The sequence below is a fragment of the Hyla sarda genome, chromosome 8 (assembly GCF_029499605.1).
Source record: "Hyla sarda isolate aHylSar1 chromosome 8, aHylSar1.hap1, whole genome shotgun sequence".
Taxonomy (NCBI): Eukaryota; Metazoa; Chordata; class Amphibia; order Anura; family Hylidae; genus Hyla; species Hyla sarda.
Window position 1 is genome coordinate 147,521,647 of NC_079196.1, and position 23,840 is coordinate 147,545,486.

Genomic DNA, 23,840 nt, shown 5'->3' on the forward strand with positions numbered 1-23,840 from the left:
TTCGAAAAATACTACTTTGACCTCTACAATCTTCCAGCCAACATGATGCTCATGGCTCCCAAGAAATGGAAGGACTGTAATCCCCCGACAATTACTGAGTGGTATACGGAAATCCTGTTTGTGAGCCGTATGGAGGAACTCATGGCCGACTCGGATGGCCGTACTGCTAGGTATACATTGATATGGGGTCCGTGGCTTAATTTTCTCCATCCCCAGCTCTATAGGGAGGGTTAGCGAGCCTGACCTAGCCCCCCCCCCCCCACCCCCTCTCATTGTGAGGGACCTCTTCTCCGGAACTGTATGTCATGAAACAGGCCAATGAGAATATCCTGGGACACGGGACTCTGGCGGTGACCGCGACATAGGTCTCAAGTAAGTGCCTTAACTGCAGTCTAGAGATATTCTGTTACCTCTAGCTCTAGCTCTCCCGACTCTGACTTTGCTGTCTACTTTCGTTCTTTTGTTCTCTTTATTTCTTCTTTTCTATTTTCTTTATTGCCCACTTCTCCGCTCCCCCATCCCTCTTTCTCGAATCTACCTGATCACTCCTATGTTTATTCCCTGATTTTGTTATTTTGTCTTTATTGGTGATGTGTTGCTATCTGATGCTTATACAACATGACTGGATTGAAGATGTTTCCACTTACCTACAGCACTTCCATCTGATGATGTATAGCTATAGGAGTGGTAGTTGCAGCTGCCGCCCCTTGTTTTTTTACTGCTGTTCTTGCTGTCACGGTCGTGGTTTGTATTTCTAGTTTTATCAATAAAGCATTGTTTAAATCTTAAAAAAGTGACCAAAAATACGCTATTTTGGACTTTGGAATTTTTTTTGCGCGTACGCCATTGACCGTGCGGTTTAATTAATGATATAATTTTATAGTTCGGACATTTATGCAAGCGGCAATACCACATATGTAAATTTTTATTTACACAGTTTTTTATGGGAAAAGGGGGGTGATTCAAACTTTTATTAGGGAAGGGGTTAAATGACCTTTGTTAACTTTTTTTTTTTTTTTACTTTTTTTTTGCAGTGCTAGAGCTCCCATAGAGAGCTCTAGCACTGCACACACCAATCTCTTATGCTGATCCCTGCAAAGCCATAGCTTTGCACATATCAGCGAGATAGGGGCTCAATTGCTCAAGCCTGTAGCTCAGGCTTGGAGCAATCAGACCCCGATCGGACGCCGCGGAGAGAGATAAGGAGACCTCCGCCTGCATCCCAGCTGATCGGAACATCGCAATTTTATCACGATGTCCCGATCATCCCGACTGAGCTGCCGGGAAGAGTTTACTTTTGTTTTCAGACACGGCGATCAACTTTGATCGCCGCGTCTGAAGGGTTAACAGCGCGCAGCACAACGATCGGTGCAGCACGGTGTTAGCCAAGGGCTAACGATAGCCGGGACCGACCCGGTGTGATGCAGGGTCTCGGCGTGAGCCCGTTTTTCACACCGGGACCGGGCTCAGGGCGTACAGGTATGCCCTGAGTCTTTAAGAGGTTAAAAGGGCCTGTTCAAAATGAAAGAACCAAAGAAGTAATCTGATTGGTTGCTATGGGCAACTTTTCCTCTGCACAGGTGTGGATAAATCTTCCCTATTATGTGTACATTTCAAATATATTAAAAACTGGAGTAGAAAAAAATAAAAAATTCACTTATTCTATATATATATATATATATATATATATATATATATATATATATATATATATATATTACCTTTGTTCGGTTGTCTTTATAAAGTCCTTAGCTTTTTCTGGCTCTAGTCCAAGATAAATCTGGAACATGGAGAAGGTCTGGATCAGACCAATATACTCTGAAAGAGGCATTGGGGCCTTTATAATGATTTCATCTCTCCTGCAATAAACATATAAAGTGCTCTATTAATATCACAGTCAAATGATACACACTATTTATCAAGCCTCTATTTAACATATGTTCCAAAATGAATCTAACAAAGTTTTGAAGATACATAGATTTAATGCCCCTTACACAGCGCAGAAGGCTAGGCCATGTAACTTTTTCAGAGCAAAACAGAAGTCAACAAAAAATAATATTGCACTATGGCAAACGAGTAATATTTATTTCCTAAATGAACTAATGCTTATGAAAATACATAAAATTTTAAAAAACCTTATTTTGTCTGTATAAGGAATGGTGTCAAAAATGTCCTTGTAACCAGTTCGGACATGATACACTTTCTCATGTTGGTATTTGTTTAGAAGATTTTCAACCTGAAAAAAAATAAATAAATAAAAACAACAACAAAATAAATATCTTAACCTGCAACATACCCAAGAGTATCTGCAAAAACTGTAGCAGGTACTGCACCGTTAAAAGGGCTATTTAATTAATAGCAGAAAGATTGCTGTGCTATATTATCACGTTGCATTATATCTTTATTGTGTTATCACTCATTTGCTATTATGCTGTAACTTTCCTTTGTCCATTATAGCTTTATACCTACAGTACATGACTGTAAAAATGTATTTTGCTGTACCTTTGCTGAGTAGAATATAGTTAAAGGGTGATGATCATGCACTTGTAAAGTGATGTCATAATACCAGGAAATTCTATCACTTGACGATTGGTGACTTCCCCATAAATCTTCAGAATTAAGATTGTAGTGGTGGTGAAGTACTGCCTTCCACCACGGACTCCTCTGCACGGCAGCATACCAATGCACTAATGGGTGGTCAGATGGGCAGAGAAGACTTTGGGTACAGGGCTACACAGCAGTGTTGCTTCTTCATTCTTAGGACTGGGAAGGAAGAGTGCCAAAGCAGTAGAAATACCTAGCAATCCTAGCAATAGGTCATCTTGTTACAAGATGGTAATACCCATTTAGGCTAAGTTCACACTAGTGGCAAAGCTTTGTTAAGAAACTGCATCAAAGTCTCCGTTCATGGCAGAAAAACTGTGTTGAACGGTACATTGCACAACAGACAACAACGATTGGATAGGCCCCACTGACGTTGAATGGGGTCAATCAGGTTTCTATCTCATGTCTGTTGTTTTGAGAGAACTGAGCAGAGAAAAAAATTATCTGCAATATTTTTTCTCTCCATTTAACTCCTGCCATTACAATGGATTCAGCAAACGGAGCTCCAACACTGATTAAACAGGGCCTTAAAGGGGTACTCCGGCGCTTAAACATCTTATCCCCTATCCAAAGGATAGGGGATAAGATTCCTGATCGCGGGGGTCCCGCCGCTGGGGACCGCCGTGATCTTGCACGCCGGTAATCAGACCCAGAGCGAACATGCTCCAGGGACTGATTTTAACTGGGGTGTTGCGTGCAAGATCACTGGGGTCCCCAGAGGCGGGACCCCAGCGATCAGGCATCTTATACCCTATCCTTTGGATAGGGGATGATATGTCTAAGTGCCGGAGTACCCCTTTAAAACTTCAACATTGACTATGATTTAACATCATGCACATCATCCTAGTACTGTGACATTACTGTGTGCATGTAAGTCAATAATCTCCTTATTGTAACATTACAATGTTTTATATCTCTATGCATAATCCTATACTATGATGTCAGTTTATCTATACTTCTTGTTTATTATAAGGGAAAGAGTGGTGCCCAAGTCCAAGGTTTTCTACTGTATGTTGTTACTTGTTACAGAACTGTGAAGAAACCATATCTTGTGGTGTGCAGTGTTCTTATGGGTCTGCATTATAGAGCCTCAAGTGCTCTAAATACCAGCAAATGGTTTCTTCCTGAGGCATGATATTGTCTATTTTTAAATAAAAATCTTAATAAAAAAAAAACAATGTGATGGAACGTGATTTTTCTTCCAATGTTTTTTTTTTTTTTTATGAATCGGGGGTGGGGGGTAATGGAAGACTAAGTAGCTCAGTATAAAAGCAGAGGCTATGGCTATATTATAAATCAATATTATATGTTCACATGCACAAGGTATTATACACTCATAAGTAACTTTCTAGCTTTTAAAGAAATACATTGAAATGCATTGAAATATGTTCAATACTGACCTCAGAGACAACCTTATTCATCTGCTCCGACCGGTCTTTGTAATGTATTTCCATATGTGGAACATAGGAAAAAAGAGCAAGACATCCACGATTCTTAAGAACCCGGTCCACCTGGAATTATTAATTTGTTAAAACAATAGAGTATATATGCATGGTGTCTGTCATATTGTGAAGCTCAGTTCAAGTGATTTATAAATAAGAACAGCCCTTTGCAGTTATTAGAGCAGGAGATCAATAGGACATATGTATATATGCTATCTCGCGAACCTGTCAGAAGATAAGATTTATTCATACATCCTATAGTAAGAGGAGGATAAAAGTACCTAGTAAAGGGTATGAATACTTATGTAGTGCTTTTTCTTTGTAGGAAATAATTTAGTTAGGTGTAAGGAAGATTTCGTCAGAATGAGCTCCTACTCGTGTTTAAACTCAAGATTATGAGCCATACTTGGTTATTGTAATGTTGCTTTAGAAATTATTTATACTGTACAGATGTAGGTTTTGGATTTATCTGAACCTTACACCCAGTCCATCCATATTTCCATATTATATATATATATATATATATATATATATATATATATATATATATATATTATACTAGCTCAGTACCCAGCACTGCCTGGTTTTTCCTACCTATTCCTTGTGGGGGAGGAAAAGCAACATAGGAGGAAGCTTTTGTCCTCATATGTTGTCCTCATATCCTTACCCCATATCCCCTCCTCATATCCTGACCCCAAATACCCTCCTCATATTCTGACCTCATATCCTGTCCAATATCTCGACCTCATGTCCCGACCCCATATCCCGTCCCAATTTCAAATCCCCATTTCTTTGTCTTTCAACTGTAAGTTTTTATTAAGGAGTTCTCAAAATACACAATGGTAACAAGACCACAACAGCATAAGGGACCCATAGGTAAAAAAGGTAATCAGGCAGTATTATAAACATGAGACACTATTAAGCAACACTAGCCCCCAGTCACTCTTAGACCCAGCCGAAGCCAGGTGGGAATAACAATGGAGACGAGTACCAGGGGCGTAACTATAGTAAATCAAGAGGGAAGGGGTGAGGGAGGGAGAGGAAGGCAAGGGTTTACATAAACCACAGAGGGCACAGAAAAGGCACCCAAATACAAAAAGACTCACAAAAATCAAGAGAGAGAAGACACAAACACTGAACAAGGTCACGAGACCAGATTAGGATAGAAAGCAAAAAAGAAAAAGGAAAAACAAAGAGGTAGAAAGGACAGGACATGATCAAGGAGGATTCCAATCAGTGAAACAATCCCCCGGCTCCCACACAGAGAAAAATAGAAGCACAGTGTCATTCAAGGAATCAGTGAGAGACTCAAGAGAGCGGATTTCATGTACACGAGCAACAAGATCAGCTTCGGACGGTGGTGTAGTCTTCTTCCAGTACTTAGCAATGAGCCATTTAGCAGCAAGAACTACATGCATAAAGAGCTTGAACGGCTTCTTCGAAAGGCCCCTATAAGAGAGATGTAGAAGATAGACAAAGGGTTCTAGTGGAACAGAGACACCCAGGACAGCAGAGAAGAGCCTCTGAACTACTCTCTAGAAACCCACCATAACGGGACAGGACCAAAATATATGAAAAATAGTACCAAGACCCACCCCACAATGCCAGCATTGGGGAGGAATAGCCAGGTTCAGTTTATTCAGGAGCTCTGGAGTGTGGTACCATCCCTTTAGCATTTAAAATAGCTTATAGGCTGTACAAATAGATGCTTAGGAGGCCCGTTCCCAAACCACCTGCCACTGAGGTAGAGAAATGGAGGTATGAAGGGCTTCCTCCCAACGCTGCATAGAGCGGTGGGACAGGGCTTCACTGTCCAGGGATAAAAGCAGAATAGAATAGATATCAGAAAGAAATCCCTTCGCTTGAGGCCCATTCCGACACAGCCTCTCAAAACGAGAGGGGGTGGACACAGCCAGAGACCCCCTGGAGAGAAGGAGGAGATAAGTTATACTTCCGAGAGCAGTACTCCCAGACGTAGCGAGAAAAGGACATGGTACCCAGCAGTGGACCTAAGGATGCATAGGGTGAGGAGAAGCTCCACAAGAGAGCATTCGGGTGGACTGGGGCTAACCATAGTTTTTCCAGCTCCATCCAGCGACTATAGGCATGGTACGAAGACAACGCCGCCAAATTACGTAAATGGTCCGCCCAGTAATATTTGGTGACATCAGGGACGCCTAAACCCCCCATAGATCTACTAGCTAGCATAACTGACATCAGAAGCCTATGCCTTTTAGCATCCCAAATAAATTGACAAATAGCAGATTAAAAGGATGGTCATTTTAACTGCCACAATGCGACCGAAAAAGGAAATATATTGGGACTGCCACTTCTCCCTAAGAGCACGCAGGTCACGAAAAAGGGAGGGAAAATTTGTAGAATAGAGAGATGAGTAAGAAGGAGACAGCAGTACCCCCAGATATTTCACGGCAGAAGACGGCCATTTAAAAGAGAAGTTAGTTTGCAAAAGAATAGACAGAGACAGAGGCAGGTTCAGGAGGAGTGCTTCAGACTTAGAGAGGTCCACCTTGTACCCTGAAACGACACCATAAGAATGAAGAACCCTATATAGGTTAGGAAGGGAGACCAGGGGTTTAGAGAGAGTAAGAACATCATCTGCAAAACAGCAAATCTAGTATTCCCCATCATGGATGGAGACCCCAGATATATCTTGATCCCCCCCGGATAATGGCCGCTAAAGGTTCGATACACAAGGCAAAGATCAGGGGGGAGAGAGGACAACCCTGTCGAGTGCCATTAAGGAGAGGAAAGGTGGAGGAGGAAGCGTGAGGAAGTTTTAGAGAGGCAGTAGGGGAGGAATAAAGACCCTGCAATGCTGTAAGAAAGTTCCCTGTAATTCCAAAATGTTGGAGGGTGCCAAAAAGAAAAGGCCATCCAAGCCTATCAAAGGCCTTTTCGGCATCCAAACTCAATATCGGGGCCTGTTCAGACCTTCAATTAATCAGATCTATAAGGCCCACTACGCTCCTTGTATTGTCTCCACCTTGCCGACAAGGGATGAACCCCACTTGGTCTTTATGCACAAGGGAGGGAAGAAAACCGGAAAGACGTGCCGCCAGGACCCTCAAAAAGCTTGAGATCTGAGTCAAGGAGAGCAATGGACCTATAACTAGAGCAATTGTGCGGGTCTTTGTCTGGTTTAGAGATCAAAGTAATCAGTGAATGTAATAAGGACCATGGGATCTCCCCCCCCCACACCCCACCCCACCATGAAGGAATTAAAAAGGGAAACAAGTCTAGGCAGAAGGATACAAGAAAAAAAGCCTTGTAGTATAGGTAGGTGAAACCATCTGGACCAGGAGAGCACCCCACAGGTAGAGTCTTAAGGACTCCAGACATTTCTTCCAAAGTAATCGTAGCATTAAATACCTCACGATCAGACTACGATAAAGTTGGTAGATTGCATCGGGACAGGTAGGAGTATAATACTGCAGTACGCTCAACCGGGGCAGATGGAAAGTTGGGAAGGGAGGGAATAAAGCTCGGAGTAATAGTAAAAAAAAAAAAGAGTTGGGAAATCTTATCAGGATGGTGATGAAGTACCCCTGAGGAATCCTTCAGAGCAGGAGACTTGGCGGTCACACAGTCCCGCAGGCGTCTAGCCAGCATAGTGTGAGCTTTATTGCCTTTTTCAGAAAAGTGCTGCTTGGCATAGGTTATGCTCCACCTTTTGAAGGGCCAGATCAGCTAGTTGGGACCAAGCAGCAATCAGCCGCCTCAGCACCAACAGAGAGGGGGAAGATACCAAAAGAGCTTCTAGGTCAGCAACCTTTTTCCGAAGTTCCCGATTACGAGCCGCAGAATCCTACGTTTAAATCTAGAGCCCAATGCAATACAATGGCCTCGCACCACGGATTTATGAGCTTCCCACAGCACCGCCTGGGAGGACACATCCAGCATTAGTGGCAAAATGTCATCTTAGGCCTTTGGAGACACCAGGCGGAGAGTAATCTCAGGACAAACCCCACAGGGAGAGAGGTCTGGGGAATCCGAACAGGCTGCCCAAATTCCAAACACTGCTATGGGTAACAATTGGTTAATGCAGGGGTTAACGAAGGCTCCCTAGTATCCCCAGGAGTACCTTCTGTAGAGGCAGGGAACTCTCCTCTCACTAGGGGAGCTAGTCGGGCAGTAGACCTCCTCTCTAAGAGCCCCTGAAGACCCACTCACCGGAGAACTCTGCAGGCCAGCAGGGGAGTCCTGAGCACCGTCATGGTACTGAGTGGCCACAAGGCCTGCTGGGGAGAAGAAGGCTTTAGCAGCAGAAGTTGGCCTCACAGGAAGTGGGGGGACCCTGGGATGCCGGGGTGGAGTGTTTCCACCGGTGTTTCTAGTGGCAGGGGAGCCGGGAGTGATTCCGGGCGCTTGCACGGCTTGTGATAGCGCAGCGCCCACTGACCAGGAGCGGAGTCTCCCGACAGGGAGGCCAGGGATACCACTTTAATTTGTTATGTAAAAGCTAAAATCTAAGTGCCAAAGTCACAAAGAGAAAGAATCAGGCCCTGTATATGTAGTTCTAAAATTCCAATGAGTATACGGTTACCAAGTTATGATTGAAAATGATAAAATATTTTTTTTGTTACTCTATTTTATACTTTACATTGGGTCTAGATACAGATTCACAGTTGTGAAACTATCATCCTTTTCATTGAAGAATGCATGTGTGTAGAAATCAAGTTTATAAAATAAAGCTGAAAAGAGATAACGTCAATCTGAAGCAAATTCCCACAGTGTAATAATTTTCTTTAAAGGTTATTATACTACAGATTTTCTTACAATAGGAGAACAGTACAGATATTAATCTTGTGTTTCTATGACAGACTTACCTCTGTCCAGTATAATGCAGAAAAATATACAAGAAATCAAAGAGAGTAATTTTTCTTTGCCATGTACAATTTTCATCTTACCTCTTTCAGAAATGTATCAATTTCAAACCAATGGACGGCAGTACATGCGGTTAGTAGATCTACAGAGGCATCATCTACAGGTACTTTCTCAGCTGGACAGGCACTGTAAAAATGGAGTGCCATTTTTAATCAACTTATCAACTAGGGTTGGACATATAACAGTGTTAGTAATAACGTGATAATGGAAAGCCACAATATTACAATATTTTGGATTTTCCATACAGCAGTAGATTCCTGTCAGGGTTATAACTCATTTATGAATTATTAATTATGGTCAACAAAAATATGAAAAATATGACCGTTATAAATTGTCAAAAATATATAAACAATGCAATTCACCATATCTGGGCCCGACTATTTTTCCAGATATGAGTTCTTTGAAGTAGTGGTAAAAGTTACTTTTGCAATATAATAAAATAATAACGCAGTTATTATAAAAATGATATGTACATTTATTGGTTACAATTGATTAACATTAGAGATGAGCGAACTTACAGTAAATTCGATTCGTCACAAACTTCTCGGCTCGGCAGTTGATGGCTTTTCCTGCATAAATGAGTTCAGCTTTCCGGTGCTCCAGTGGGCTGGAAAAGGTGGATACAGTCCTAGGAGACTCTTTCCTAGGAATGTATCCACCTTTTCCAGCCCACCGGAGCACCTGAAGGCTGAACTAATTTACGCAGGAAAAGTCATCAACTGCCAAGCCGAGAAGTTCGTGACGAATCGAATTTACTGTAAATTCGCTCATCTCTAATTAACATTTAAGAGTAATAAACAGAACTTGATAATAGATAAAATTATATATAGAATGTCAATGACATAATGTAAGATATAAATCAATGATGTATTAGTATGTTATTTAATAATACTAAACTTAGTCACAGAAGTAGGTTAGTTCAGATATCAATAGATTAGTTTGCATAGAGATCATCATATTACATCATCGAGTAAATCCCGCCCAGTTCTAACCACAACTATCTCTGGTAAGACACGGTACTAAATATATAATTTATAGTACGCTACTAATTAGGAATACCTAAATTAAGTTTCCTCATGGGAATTATTATAGCATGTGTTTGAGCAGAGGAAGATCCCAACAGACTACGCTAATATGCAATATGATCAATGCATTGATCCCCATAAGACGCGTCCCGGTTATCTGCAGTAGAAGGGGGTGTGGCTTATAAACTACTATTCCAATCTCATAATTGAGGTTATATTACATAATTCTGTCCACATTAAAAATGAGGTAACAATCAAATAAGAAACCTGTGCATCTTACCGAGAGTACTTCTGGATAAAAGAAAGATGGCTGCCTGGGGTCCATGGAAACGCATGTAGCCATAACCAGTTAGCAGAGGAGAAATTACTAATTGGATCAAGTTTTCTCCATGGCTCTTCATGGCTCCGCCCCTTCAGGTAGCCTCTAGGAACTTCTGTGATGAGAATGGGGTCCCTCTTTTTGTGTTCTGCAGTCCCCTATAGTTATCCTCACACCTGCTTTTAGCTTGTTTTCTGACTTCACCCCTTAACGACGCAGGACGTATATTTACATCCTGCGCCGGCTCCCGCGATATCGCATCAGTCCCGGCGCTCATCAACGGCCGGGACCCGCGGCTAATACCACACATCGCCGATTGCGGCAATGTGCAGTATTAACCCTTTAGCTTTGGCCGCAGCTTCGAAAGTGAAACTATACCGGCTAGTCAGTCGGGCTGTTCAGGACTGCCGTGGTGAAATCGCGGCGTCCCGAACAGCTTACAGGACACCGGGAGGGCCCTTACCTGCCTCCTCGGTGTCCGATCGACGAATGACTGCTCCGTGCCTGAGATCCAGGCAGGAGCAGTCAAGCGCCGATAACACTGATCACAGGTGTGTTAATACACGCCAGTGATCTGTGTAAGAGATCAGTGTGTGCAGTGTTATAGGTCCCTATGGGACCTATAACACTGCAAAAAAAAAGTGTTAATAAAGGTAATTTAATCCCTTCCCTAATAAAAGTTTGAATCACCCCTTTTCCCATAAAAAAAATAAAACAGTGTAAATAAAAATTAACATATGTGGTATCGCCGCGTGCGTAAATGTCCGAAATAAAAATATATCGTTAATTAAACCGCACGGTCAATGGCGTACACGTAAAAAAAATTCCAAAGTATAAAAAAGCGGATTTTGGTCACTTTTTATACCATTAAAAAATGAATGAAAAGTGATCAAAACAAAAATCGTACTGATAAAAACTTCCGATCACGGCGCAAAAAATGAGTCCTCATACTGCCCTGTACGTGGAAAAATAAAAAAGTTATAGGGGTCAGAAGATGACATTTTTAAAACGTATACATTTTCCTGCATGTAGTTATGATTTTTTCCAGAAGTATGACAAAATCAAACCTATATAAGTAGGGTATCATTTTAACTGTATGGACCTACAGAATAATGATAAGGTGTCATTTTTACCGAAATATGCACTGCGTAGAAACGGAAGCCCCCAAAAGTTACAAAATGGCATTTTTTCTTCGATTTTGTCGCACAATGGTTTTTCTTTCCGTTTCGCCGTGAATTTTTGGGTAAAATGACTAATGTCACTGCAAAGTAGAATTGGTGACGCAAAAAATAAGCCATAATATGGAGTTAAAGGGGTTAAACATAATAGGGGTTAAAGATCCACCCAAACAAATATCAGATCATCCAATGATGACTGGTGGGTGTGTGTATGGAGATCAAGGCTAGTCACATGTCTAGTCACATCTAATCTTTATTATAACCTGTATATTCTGTGTGGTTAAATTTACCATAAGTGATAGATATATCTATATCATGTCTATTATAATTATCATTATATATTATTCCTAAATAACTTATCAGGTAACTAAAATTATATGATTGGACAACCCACACATTATTTAGACAACAGCATTTAGCTACATAGCTGTATACATATGTAATATATATGTTACAATAGGGCAAGATAGCATATTCATGCTACAGAGATCATATTATAAGATCATATATAGGAATGGTCTTATGAAGACATTTATTAACCTGTATTTTACCTTTGGCTGGCTGAATATGCTCAATGTAGACTGACTTTCAGGGACAGGTCTTTTGTTTACAGTCCCCCAGTATCACTAGCTTAGTAAATATGAAAGCTATTGTGTTTAAATCTTAACACAGTTCAGATAGAAAATCTCAAGTATTCGTTTCTCAAGACTTTTGTCACCGTTTCTGTAAAGCACTGTCAATAAACCATCGTCTAACTTGTTTGTCAGACCCCTATTTCCTATATACATGTATCTTAGAAGAGATGACACCTTTTCAAACATTGACAGGAATACACATTTCTAGAGAGATACTTTGGTATTTCAATGAATTCCACTTAGGCCTATATTCTTGGTGGGTAGAGAGAAATGTAATAACAAATGGGTTTGTTGAAAACCAGCCCCAAATTTGCCCTCTCCAATATGATTACATGTCTCAGGTTTCCACAACAGGTTGTTCTGAATTTCCATTTTATGTATATGTTATTTGTGATATTTCATAGCTAGTCTGTAAATACAACAAATGACCAAAGCAATTTCTTCACATGTATAGAAGTGCTCACCTGAATGTTATATTTTGAAATGTGTTTGCTTTCTTTGCCTCTTCGATCTGGGCTTCACTAATGTCTGTTCCCAAAACCTTTTCAAAATGTGGAGCCAGAATTCTTGTGCTTTGTCCTGTTCCACAGCCTACATCCACTGCAAGCTTATAGGGTTTGTTCAACTTAAAAAAACAAACAAACAAAAAAACAAAAACAAACAGAAAATAACAATGATTTAATAGTTTTACATTATTAAACAAATAATACATTTTTTAAGTTTTTCTTCAACTCTGTGCATCGGAAAATACAGAAATATGTTGAAAAAAAAGAATTAGAGTCTTTACTTGCCCTAGGACCTTTGTTTTTGGGTACAAATCTAAACAGACAGACTAAAGGACTTTCTGAAATCATGAGTTAGTTCTATTCAGGTATTCCAGAAGGCATTTTCTCAAATGCATTATAGGGAATTGAACCTATTTTTCATTAGATTTTTTTTTTACAAAAAGGGGGTAAAAGTATTTCTTGGGAATGTGGAAACTAGAAAAAAAAACTTTAGGAAGGAATGCAAGATCAGGCTTAAAGACGATTCTGCCTTGCAAAATCTGTGTGTAGGGTTCAGAACTAAAGAGAGGCATGATCTTAATATTCTAAGAGGAATTGAAGAAATTGGTTTGAAAGATCCATGGATAAAGCCTTGAATACTAAAAGGATTAATCCCATAAAGATACTGTGTAATCCTCCTGATGGAAAGTCTCTTGAATGCTTTAAAAAAATGAATTACCCATGGGAGGTCACCTAGCTTTTGATTAAAAAGTTACCCAAAATGTAGAAACATGCAATTTTAAAGGTGGCTGATTTTAACCCCTTATTCAAGCCATTTCAAAGAACAAGTATAATAGCTATATTAGGTCTAACTAGATCATTATCAGACTGGCCTAAAAAGTCCAGATAAGCTCTCCAAATCTTATGATAGATTTTGGACATAATCGGCTTCCTACTAGACTGGAGAATTGAGATTATAGGATTCGAAAGAGCCCTCCTCAGAATTAACCTTTTAAACACCATGCAATCAAATGAAGCCCCTTGGAATGTGGGTCAGGAGATCTGACTTTTCTGGAACGGCCCACTGGTCTATTACTGACAGGGCTCTTAGGCAGTAGAACAAAGCTCTGCAAGGCCAAAGGGAAGCTTTTAGGATCACAGAAGCCCTGTCCTCTCTGATCTTTCTGATGGCCCTTGGAATAAATGCTAGGGGTGGAAATGCACAAATATGCTTCTAGTCCCAATTCTCATTTTGAATCGAGTAGAATGCCCCAAAAAACCTTTTTATTGAGTGGGACAAGTGGAAGACTTTTCCCAATTTACTATCCAACCTAATGTGTTTAGAGTGTCCATGGTATGGGATAGAAAGGTATTTACTTTTTGAGCCTATTCCCATACCAACAAAAAAAAATCATCCAGATATAGAATGGCAATTTCTTTCCCTTCACTAATATAGGCAACCATCTCTGACACTGCCAAACTCACCCTTGCAGGGAATACTGCACAGTCTATTTTTGGTTGCAATATCAGACATTACAACGTCCTGTGGCAGAGCGTTCCATAGTCGCACTACTCTTACAGTAAAGTATTCTAATCTGGAAGGTATGGGGACCCTTAGTGGTCTTTTTTATAAGACAAGATTTTTATAAAAATTTTTATGAAGTATATTAGAAAGGTTAAAGGGGTACTCCGTCCCCCCCCGTGATCTCAACACCTGGCGTTTAGAATGCCGGAGGCTCGTGACATCACGGCCAAGCCCCCACCTGACGTCACGCCAACGCCCCTGCAATACAAGTCTATGGGAGGGGGTACGACAGCATCACGAGGGGGGCTTGGCCGTGACATCACGAGCCACCGGCCCTGCATCACTAGTCATATAATATATAAAAAATGTAAAAATATTTTCAATAACCCCTTCCCTAATAAATATTTTGATTTCACAACTTAAAAAAAAAAATTCAAACCCTATTTAAATTGGGTATCATTTTAACCATATGGACCTATAGAATAAAGATAATGTGTCATTGTTACCGAAAGGTGCACTGGGTAGAAACTGAAGCCCCCAAAAGTTGCAAATTGGTGGGTTATGTCTATGAGAAGGCAAGGAGGAAAAAAATAAAAAATAAAATCTTAAGAAAAAAAAAAAAGGCTCGATCCTGAAAGAATAAAAAAATTAAAGCAGGGAGCTGTGTCTAGCCACGTAAGGAGAAGGATGCAGGGCTCCTGAGCTCCATCCCAACGGCCGATATATCGGGGAAATATACAGGGTAGGCCATTTATATGGATACACATTAATAAAATGGGAATGGTTGGTGATATTAACCCCTTAAGGACCACAGGTACGCCTTTGCTCCCTGGTACTTAAGGACCTGTATGCCCGTGGGAATTTTGGTCCCCGCCGCGTGCCGGGCGGGGGTGACTGCTGATATCTATCAGCAGGCACCCCGCGCAAATGCCCGGGGGGGGTCATCAGACCCCCCCCATGTCGGTGAATTCACACTTGCGATTTGCGGCTATTCCGGGTCATACGGGTCTATAGTGACCCGGAAAATAAAGGGGATTGCGGATGTCCTAGACACCCACGATCCCCCTGTAGCGATAGGAGTGAGGTGGCAGAGGTGCCACCCCTCCTATCTCTGCTATTGGTGGTCTAGACGCGACCACCAACAGCAGACCGGGGGCGGAGGGGTTTACTTTCGGTTTCCCCGTTCTTCCCACCCACAATAGGCGGGGCAGGACGGGGAAACCGACAGGGACCGGCGCCGAAGATCCACTTACCCATCGGCGATGGCAGTGGGCGACGATCAGCGGCGGCAGCGGGCGACGGTCGGCGGAAGAAGACGACGGCGACGCAGCTTCCTGGATCAGACGGAAGCTGGTGAGTTACTTAGCAACATCTGGAGGGCTACAGTCTGAGACCACTATAGTGGTCTCTGAACCGTAACCCTCCAGATGTTGCAAAACTACAACTCCCAGCATGCCCAGAGAGCTGTTTAGGCTTGCTGGGAGTTGCAGTTTTGCAACAGCTAGAGGTCTACAGTTTGAGACCACTGCAAAGTGATCTCTATACTGTGCACCTCCAGATCTTGCAAAACTACAACTCCCAGCATGCCCACACAGCAGTTTGCTGTCTGGGCATGCTGGGAGTTGTAGTTTTGCAACATCTGGAGGTCCACAGTTTGGAGACCACTGTGCAGTGGTCTCTAAACTATAGCTCTCCAGATGTTGCAAAACTGCAACTCCCAGCATGCCTAAACAGCAAACAGCTGTCTCTGCATGCTGGGAGTTGTGGTTGCGATCCCTCCAGCTGTTGCATAACTACATCTCCCAGCATGCCTTTCGGCGATCAGTACATGCTGGGAGTTGAAGTTTTGCAACAGCTGGAGGCACACTTGTTGGAAAATACTGAGTTAGACAACAGAACCTAACTGAAGGTTTTCCAACCAGTGTGCCTCCAGCTGTTGCAAAAGTACAACTCCCAGCATGCACGGTCTGTCAGTACATGCTGGGAGTTGTAGTTTTGAAACAGCTGGAGGTTTGCCCCCCCATGTGAACGTATAGGGTACATTCACACTGGCGGGTTTACAGTAAGTTTTCTGCTTCAAGTATGAGCTGCGGCAAATTTTTCGCCGCAGCGCAAACTCCTAGCGGTAAATGCACTGTAAACCTCCGCCAGTGTGAACGTACCCTAAAAACACTACACTACACTAACACATAATAAAGGGTAAAACATTACATTTACACCCCCTTACATTGTCCCCCCAATAAAAATAAAAAACGTATTGTACGGCAGTGTTTCCAAAACAGAGCCTCCAGCTGTTGCAAAACAACAACTCACAGCATTTCTGGACAGCCACTGACTGTCCAGGCATGCTGGGAGTTTAGCAACAGCTGGGAGCACCCTGTTTGGGAATCACTGGCATAGAATACCCCTATGTCCACCCCTGTGCAATCCCTAATTTAATCCTCAAATGCGCATGGCGCTCTCTAACTTCAGAGCCCTGTCATATTTCAAGGAAACAGTTTAGTGACACATATGGGGTATCTCCGTACTCGGGAGAAATTGCACTACTAATTTTGGGGGCTTTTTTCCTTTTACCCCTTATGAAAAAGAAAAGTTGGGGTCTACACCAGCCTGTTAGTGTAAAAAAAAAATGTTTTTTAAACTAACATGCTGGTGTTGTCCTTTACTTTTTATTTTCACGGGAGGTAAAAGGAAAAAAAGACCCCCAAAATTTGTAATGCAATTTCTCCTGAGTAAGGAAATACCACATATGTGGGCGTAAAAGGCTCTGCGGACGCACAACAAGGCTCAAGAGTGAGAGCGCACCATGTACATTTGAGTGTACACAGGAGTGGCTGATTTTACAGCGGTTCTGACATAAACCCCCCCAAAAAAAATACCCACGTGACCCCATTTTGGAAACGACACCCATCACGGAACGTAACAAGGGGTATAGTGAGCCTGAACACCCCACAGGTGTTTGACAAATTTTCATTAAAGTTGGATGGGAAAATGAAAAAAAAAAAATCACTAAAATGCTGGGAAATAAATAAATAAATTAATAAATAAAGGGAAAATAAAAAAAAAGCCCCCCAAAATTTGTAACCCAATTTCTTCTGAGTAAGAACATACCCCATATGTGGATGTAAAGTGCTCTCTGGGTGCACTACAATGCTCAGAAGAGAAGGAGCGCCATTGGGATATTGAAGAGAAAATTTGTCCGGAATTGAAGGCCACTTGTGTTTACAAAGCCCCCATGGTACCAGAACAGTGGACCCCCCCATATGTGACCCCATTTTGGAAACTACACCCCTCATGTAATGTAATAAGGGGTACAGTGAGCATTTACACCCCACAGGTGTCTGACAGATTTTTGGAAAAGTGATCCGTGAAAATGAAAAATTTAATTTTCCATTTGCACAGCCCACTGTTCCAAAGATCTGTCAAACGCCAGTGGGATGTAAATGCTCACTGAACCCCTTATTAAATTCTGTGAGGGGTGTAGTTTCCAAAATAGGGTCACATGTGGGGGGGTCCACTGTTCTGGCACCACGGGGGGCTTTGTAAATGCACATGGCCCCTGACTACCATTCCAAACTAATTCTCTTTCCAAAAGCTCAATGGTGCTCCTCCTCTTCTGAGCATTGTAGTTCGCCCGTAGTACACTTCAGGTCAACTTATGGGGTGCCTCCATACTCAGAAGAGATGGGGTTACAAATTTTTGGAGGTATTTTCAAATTTTTGGAGGTATTAACCCTTGCAAAAATGTGAAATTTGGGGGGAAACACAGATTTTAGTGAAAAAAAATATTTTTTTTTTTACATATGCAAAAGTCGTGAAACACCTGTGGGGTATTAAGGCTCACTTTATTCCTTGTTACGTTCCCCAAGGGGTCTAGTTTCCAAAATGGTATGCCATGTGTTTTTTTTCTTTTGCTGTTCTGGCACCATAGGGGCTTCCTAAATGCAACATGCCCCCAAAAAAACATTTCTGAAAAACGTACTCTCCAATATCCCCTTGTAGCTCCTTCGCTTCTGAGCCCTCTACTGTGCCCGCCGAACAATTTACATAGACATATGAGGTATGTCCTTACTCGAGAGAAATTGGGCTTCAAATATAAGTATACATTTTCTCCTTTTACCCCTTATAAAAATTCAAAAATTGGGTTTACAAGAACATGCGAGTGTAAAAAATGAAGATTGTGAATTTTCTCCTTAACTTTGCTGCTATTCCTGTGAAACATCTAAAGGCTTAAAACACTTACTGATTGTCATTTTGAATACTTTGGGGGGTGTAGTTTTTATAATTGGGTCATTTGTGGGGTATTTCTAATAGGAAGACCCTTCAAATCCACTTCAAACCTGAACTGGTCCCTGAAAAAAGTTTGTGAAAAATTGGAAAATTGCTGCTGAAATTTGAAGCCCTCTGGTGTCTTCCAAAAGTAAAAACACTTCAATTTTATGACGCAAACATAAAGTAGACATATTGGAAATGTGAATTAAAAAAAAAATATTTTGAATATCCATTTTCCTTACAAGCAGAAAGCTTCAAAGTTAGAAAAATGCTAAATTTTCAAAATTTTCTAAAGAAAGGATGCAAGTTACCACAAAATTTTAAAGTTAAAGTAGAATATGACACGGAAAAAACAATCTCGGAATCAGAATGATAACTAAAAGTATTCCAGAGTTATTAATGTTTAAAGTGACAGTGGTCAGATGTGCAAAAAACGCTCTGGTCCTAAGGTGTAAAATGGCCTGGTCCTTAAGGGGTTAACTTCCTGTTTGTGGCACATTAGTATATGTGAGGGGGGGAAACTTTTCAAGATGGGTGGTGACCATGGCGGCCATTTTGAAGTCGGCCATTTTGAATCCAACTTTTGTTTTTTTCAATAGGAAGAGGGTCATGTGAAACATCAAACTTATTGGGAATTTAACAAGAAAAACAATGATGTGCTTGGTTTTAATGTAACTTTATTATTTCATGAGTTATTTACAAGTTTCTGACCACTTACAAAATGTGTTCAATGTGCTGCCCATTGTGTTGGCTTATCAATGCAACCCTCTTCTCACACTCTTCACACACTGATAGCAACACCACAGGAGAAATGCTAGCACAGGCTTACAGTATCCATAGTTTCAGGTGCTGCACATCTCGTATCTTCACAGCATAGACAATTGCCTTCAGATGACCCCAAAGATAAAAGTCTAAGGGGGTCAGATCGGGAGACCTTGGGGGCCATTCAACTGGCCCACGACGACCAATCCACTTTCCAGGAAACTGTTCATCTAGGAATGCTTGGACACCCATAATGTAAGCAAGATGGTGCACCGCCACATTATGGGTGTCAGGTCCGAGCAACACAATGGGCAGCACATTGAACACATTTTATAAGTGGTCAGAAACTTGTAAATAACTCATGAAAGAATAAAGTTACGTTAAAACCAAGCACATCATTGTTTTTCTTGTGAAATTCCCAATAAGTTTGATGTTTCACATGACCCTCTTCCTATTGAAAAAACAAAAGTTGGATTCAAAATGGCCGACTTCAAAATGGCCACTACCCATCTTGAAAAGTTCCCCCCCCCCCCCTCACATATACTAATGTGCCACAAACAGGAAGTTAATATCACCAACCATTCCCATTTTATTAAGATGTATCCATATAAATAGCAGTATATAGCGGAAAAAAGCGGAGGTAGCGCTGGGTGCGGTATAGGTCTCTAGCCGGTGTAGGTGGGTACCCGGGTGGAGGGTAGCGTGTCCCTTGCCGGTGATGGTAGCTTGGTATGCAGGCCTGCAGCGTGAGGATGGAGCCCAGAGGTGGATCCGTATGTAGAATGCAGAAAATGTAGAAAAATGCTGCTGTGGCGCTTCCAAGGAATTCACCCAAAGTCGTGGGTATAGGTATAAAGTAATTTATTTTTACAGCATAAAGAAATCAAAGAAAATAAATAAAGCAATTTATTTATTTATTTTCTTTGATTTCTTTATGCTGTAAAAATAAATTACTTTATACCTATACCCACGACTTTGGCTGAATTCCTTGGAAGCGCCACAGCAGCATTTGTCTACATTTTCTGCATTCTGTATCCATATAAATGGCCGACCGTGTACAAGCTTACATGGGCGCACGGAGGTATGGAAAAAAGAGGCGCTCAGCTCACGGAGACACAGATTTCTAACATTTTCAGCCCCCTGCTAGGACACACCGAATCATGGGGACAGATGCCGGGGCAATCCAAGATGGCACGGGAGCCACCGGCAACCTCTGCCCCGCCCCTTCCCCACCAGCCATGAGGCAGCGCACTGCTAGCACTGGCGCTGCGCCTCTGGGGAGTCCTCACCAGGCACTTATACACCCCTCCCATATCAGGAAACGCAAAAAACACCCCTACCTGTCCTCCCAACGAAGGAGCATACTGCCTGGCCCGCACTGCCTTCTCCGGCCCTGAGCCAAGCTGCTCCTGTAAACCTGCCACTGAAGCCTCCTCTACCTCTATCAGCTAACCGGGAGAGTGAAACTGATCCTCTGCAGCCAAACCCACCACTGTTCAGTGAAGCAGAGGAAGGTGCCAGGGGTACACTACCCAGTTGCTCTCCCGGAGCCCAGAGTCGTCATCCTCGCCTGCTGGGCTGGGTGCCCAATCACATTCTCCCTCCCAGAGTATCCCCTCCATCTTCAGGAGTTACACGAGTTCCCCCTCTCCAGACCCACAGATGTCCTCCTTAGATGATGAAGCAACCAAGGGGTCAGGAGCTGGTCCTATGGAGGGTACTCAGGAACGAGCTCCATGGGGAGAGGGTCAAGCTTTGGGGGAACCCAGAACCCCCCTTCCTCTTTGCCTCAACATTCCTCTGATCCGTTACTAAGTCTAGTGCCGCAGAGTCCTGCTCCCATGCATCTACAGGCTTCACAGCTCAAGATACCGCGACCTGCTGCACGACATGAGATTTCCCCGACTGCAGGGGGACCAGTTGTCTTTTACCCTCCCGCCACCTGCTCAGGCTGTTGCTCTCCTGAAGGGTCATCCAGAGCTGCAGGTGGCTTTGGCGCTTCTCCCCACAAAGTCAGACATGTCCGCCATGGCCTCATATTTGAAGTACACCTGGCGCTAAGATCTTCAGCCAGTCAAGCAAGACGTAGCTGAGTTACAGGGTAGGGTGAGAGCGCTAGAGATTTTCAAGGGACGGTTTCTTGATTCCCCGAGGGACATGCAGAATGCTCTGAATACCCAAACCTCCACTCATCAGGCACTGCCAGAGCATCTGGATGACGTGGAGAATAGAAGTCACAGGAACAATGTCCGCATCCGCGGACTCCCGGAAGCTACTCTCTCTCTCAGGATCTACATCCCCCGGTCATCGGAATCTTCAACATGCTCCTAGGACGTCCTCCTGAAATGCATATTGGAATGGATAGAGTACACCAGGTGTTGAAAGCACACAGCACTGTACCCTGCTCGTCCGAGAGATATAATTTGCCGCATTCACCGCTATACCCTGAAGGAACAAATTATGCAGAAAATGAGACAAAAGGGAGATTTTGACTTTGATGGAGCTACCTTACAACTGTACTCGGATCTGTCCAGTCGTACTCTCCGACAGAGGGCCCTTTTTCAACCTCCTCTACGTCTACTCCAAAACCGCCACACTCCTTATAGATGGGCCTTTCCTTTTGCCCTACATGTCAATGCTGGAGATGCTGCAGCCTCTCTTCGCACGCCTGGAGACCTGCCACTCTTCCTCTCCACCCTCAATCTACCTCCTGTGTCTCTTCCGGACTGGACTGCTTACATGAGAGACTCCTCCACCTGCGCCTAGGGCTTAGAGCGAGGCACGGCAAGGCATCCTACACCTGGAGGGCAGCTACCTCAGAGACCGAGAGGACAGCACCCCAGACCGACGGTCTCTATGATGGAGTCTTGAAAGGACTAGCTACCTCCACCACAACTACCCTCTGCTGACGGGGGCCGAACATTGAGTCTTCTCTTAGATAGGAAGACCCCTTCTGGACTAGCTATGATGTGTCTGCCCCTATTTGCATACACCCTGTGCCCCATACTCTACTGATAGACAAAAAACAACAGAGCGCTTCTGTGTGCGATCTTCAAGACCAAGTAGGAATATGTGGGTGAGTGAGGAACGCACTCACCTGGTCGGGTTGTGCATATTCCAGGCACAACGCTGATGTGGGCTTAATGTAACAACTGCTGCGGCTTCCCACGCTGGATCCACCGGCGTGTAAGAGACAGTGAAGGAGGAGGAAATCGGAAGCTGAGATCGCGCTGTTGCAGAAAAGGTTCAAGGATACTGGTAGAAGTCTTAATTTCTTTTATTCTATTCACACAACGCGTTTCTGGATATTAATAATCCTTTCTTCACGCCTGAAGAAAGGATTATTAATATCCAGAAACGCGTTGTGTGAATAGAATAAAAGAAATTAAGACTTCTACCAGTATCCTTGAACCTTTTCTGCAACAGCGCGATCTCAGCTTCCGATTTCCTCCTCCTTCACATACTCTACTGATGTATTAGATCTTATTTCTTCCCCTGCATCAGTGGTAACTTGTGGCTTCTCCGGGGGCCCCATTCTAGTCTCCTCTAGGCCGTGGGCAGACACGCTCACACCTCTTTACAGTTTGATATATTTACCAAATAGCAATATGATTCTAATAGCACCCTTCTCTCCTTTCTACCCCCACTTAGGGCTGGTGTATGTTTAGTACACCTATATTGCAGGCGACCTGTTTTGCCACTAGTAATACTTTGCAAGTGTTCTTGCTTTTTTCTTTATCTATTGTTTTTGTTTCTGAGTTACTTATTTTTCTCTTGTTTCTTCCGCAGAGCCCGTTACTCCAGAATCCTCCTCCAACTGCTCACTCCACGCTCTCACTCCGCACTCTACCCATTGGATGGCCGAGGTGAAGGTAACTTCCCTGAATGTTAAGGGTTTTAACTAGGGATCGACCAATATCGATTTTTTAGGGCCGATACCGCTAATGTGATAGCCGATAACTTATACAGATATTCCGGTATAAGTTATCGGCTATCCCCCCCCTCGCAGAAGCCGCTGCAAATCAATGATTGAAAGCGGGCGCTTTAAATCAATGAACTGCAGCGGCTTTTGAGGGGCCAGAGTCCGCCGCTTTCACGCGCTACTCTCCCCCTGCCTCTCCTGGGGTCCTCCCTAGTCCAACCATCGCCGCTGCCCCATTGCCTCCCCATCCCCAGTTTTATAATTACCTGTTCCCGGGGCCCGCTCTACTTCTGGCTCCGGAGGCATCCTGAGCTGTAACTGTGCGCACTGACGGTGACATCGCGTTGAGGACGTCACTCGTCATTGCGCAGCGCACAGTAATAGTGCAGGACGTCGCAGGAGCCAGAAGTAGCGCGGGCCCCGGTAACAGGGGGGCGGGGTGAACCGAGCCGGCAGGGCGGGGCATTATCGGCAAGGTAATTGCCGATACTGATAATGTCAACATTGTGAATATCCGATAAAAATAAAAAATAAACGATAATCGGTCGATCCCTAGTTTTAACGTGCCAGAGAAGAGTTCCCAGGTCCTATACCACCTACATAAACAAAAGGCTAAAATCTTGTGTCTCCAGGAGACTCATTTTAAAACTGACCATACTCCAGAGCAGATCAGTCGCTACTTTCCCACCTGGTACCATAGCACCAACTCAGAGTCTGGTTCAAAGGGAGTTTCAGTGGGTTTTCACCGCTCGCTACCCTTCAACAT

At 43.0% G+C, this 23,840-nt stretch overlaps 1 protein-coding gene across 4 annotated transcripts in view; it reads right to left on the reverse strand.

The window, feature by feature from the left end:
- LOC130284277 (putative methyltransferase DDB_G0268948) overlaps positions 1-23,840 on the reverse strand; it is a 148,689-nt gene that overhangs the window by 24,637 nt on the left and 100,212 nt on the right. For all 4 annotated transcript variants that reach the window (XM_056534479.1, XM_056534480.1, XM_056534481.1 and 1 more), the window contains 5 exons: positions 12,573-12,733; positions 8,975-9,077; positions 4,005-4,115; positions 2,136-2,236; positions 1,722-1,859 (listed from right to left, as the gene is read on the reverse strand). In XM_056534479.1, coding sequence (XP_056390454.1) covers positions 1,722-1,859; positions 2,136-2,236; positions 4,005-4,115; positions 8,975-9,077; positions 12,573-12,733 — 614 coding nt within the window. The remainder of the gene's footprint in view (positions 1-1,721; positions 1,860-2,135; positions 2,237-4,004; positions 4,116-8,974; positions 9,078-12,572; positions 12,734-23,840) is intronic.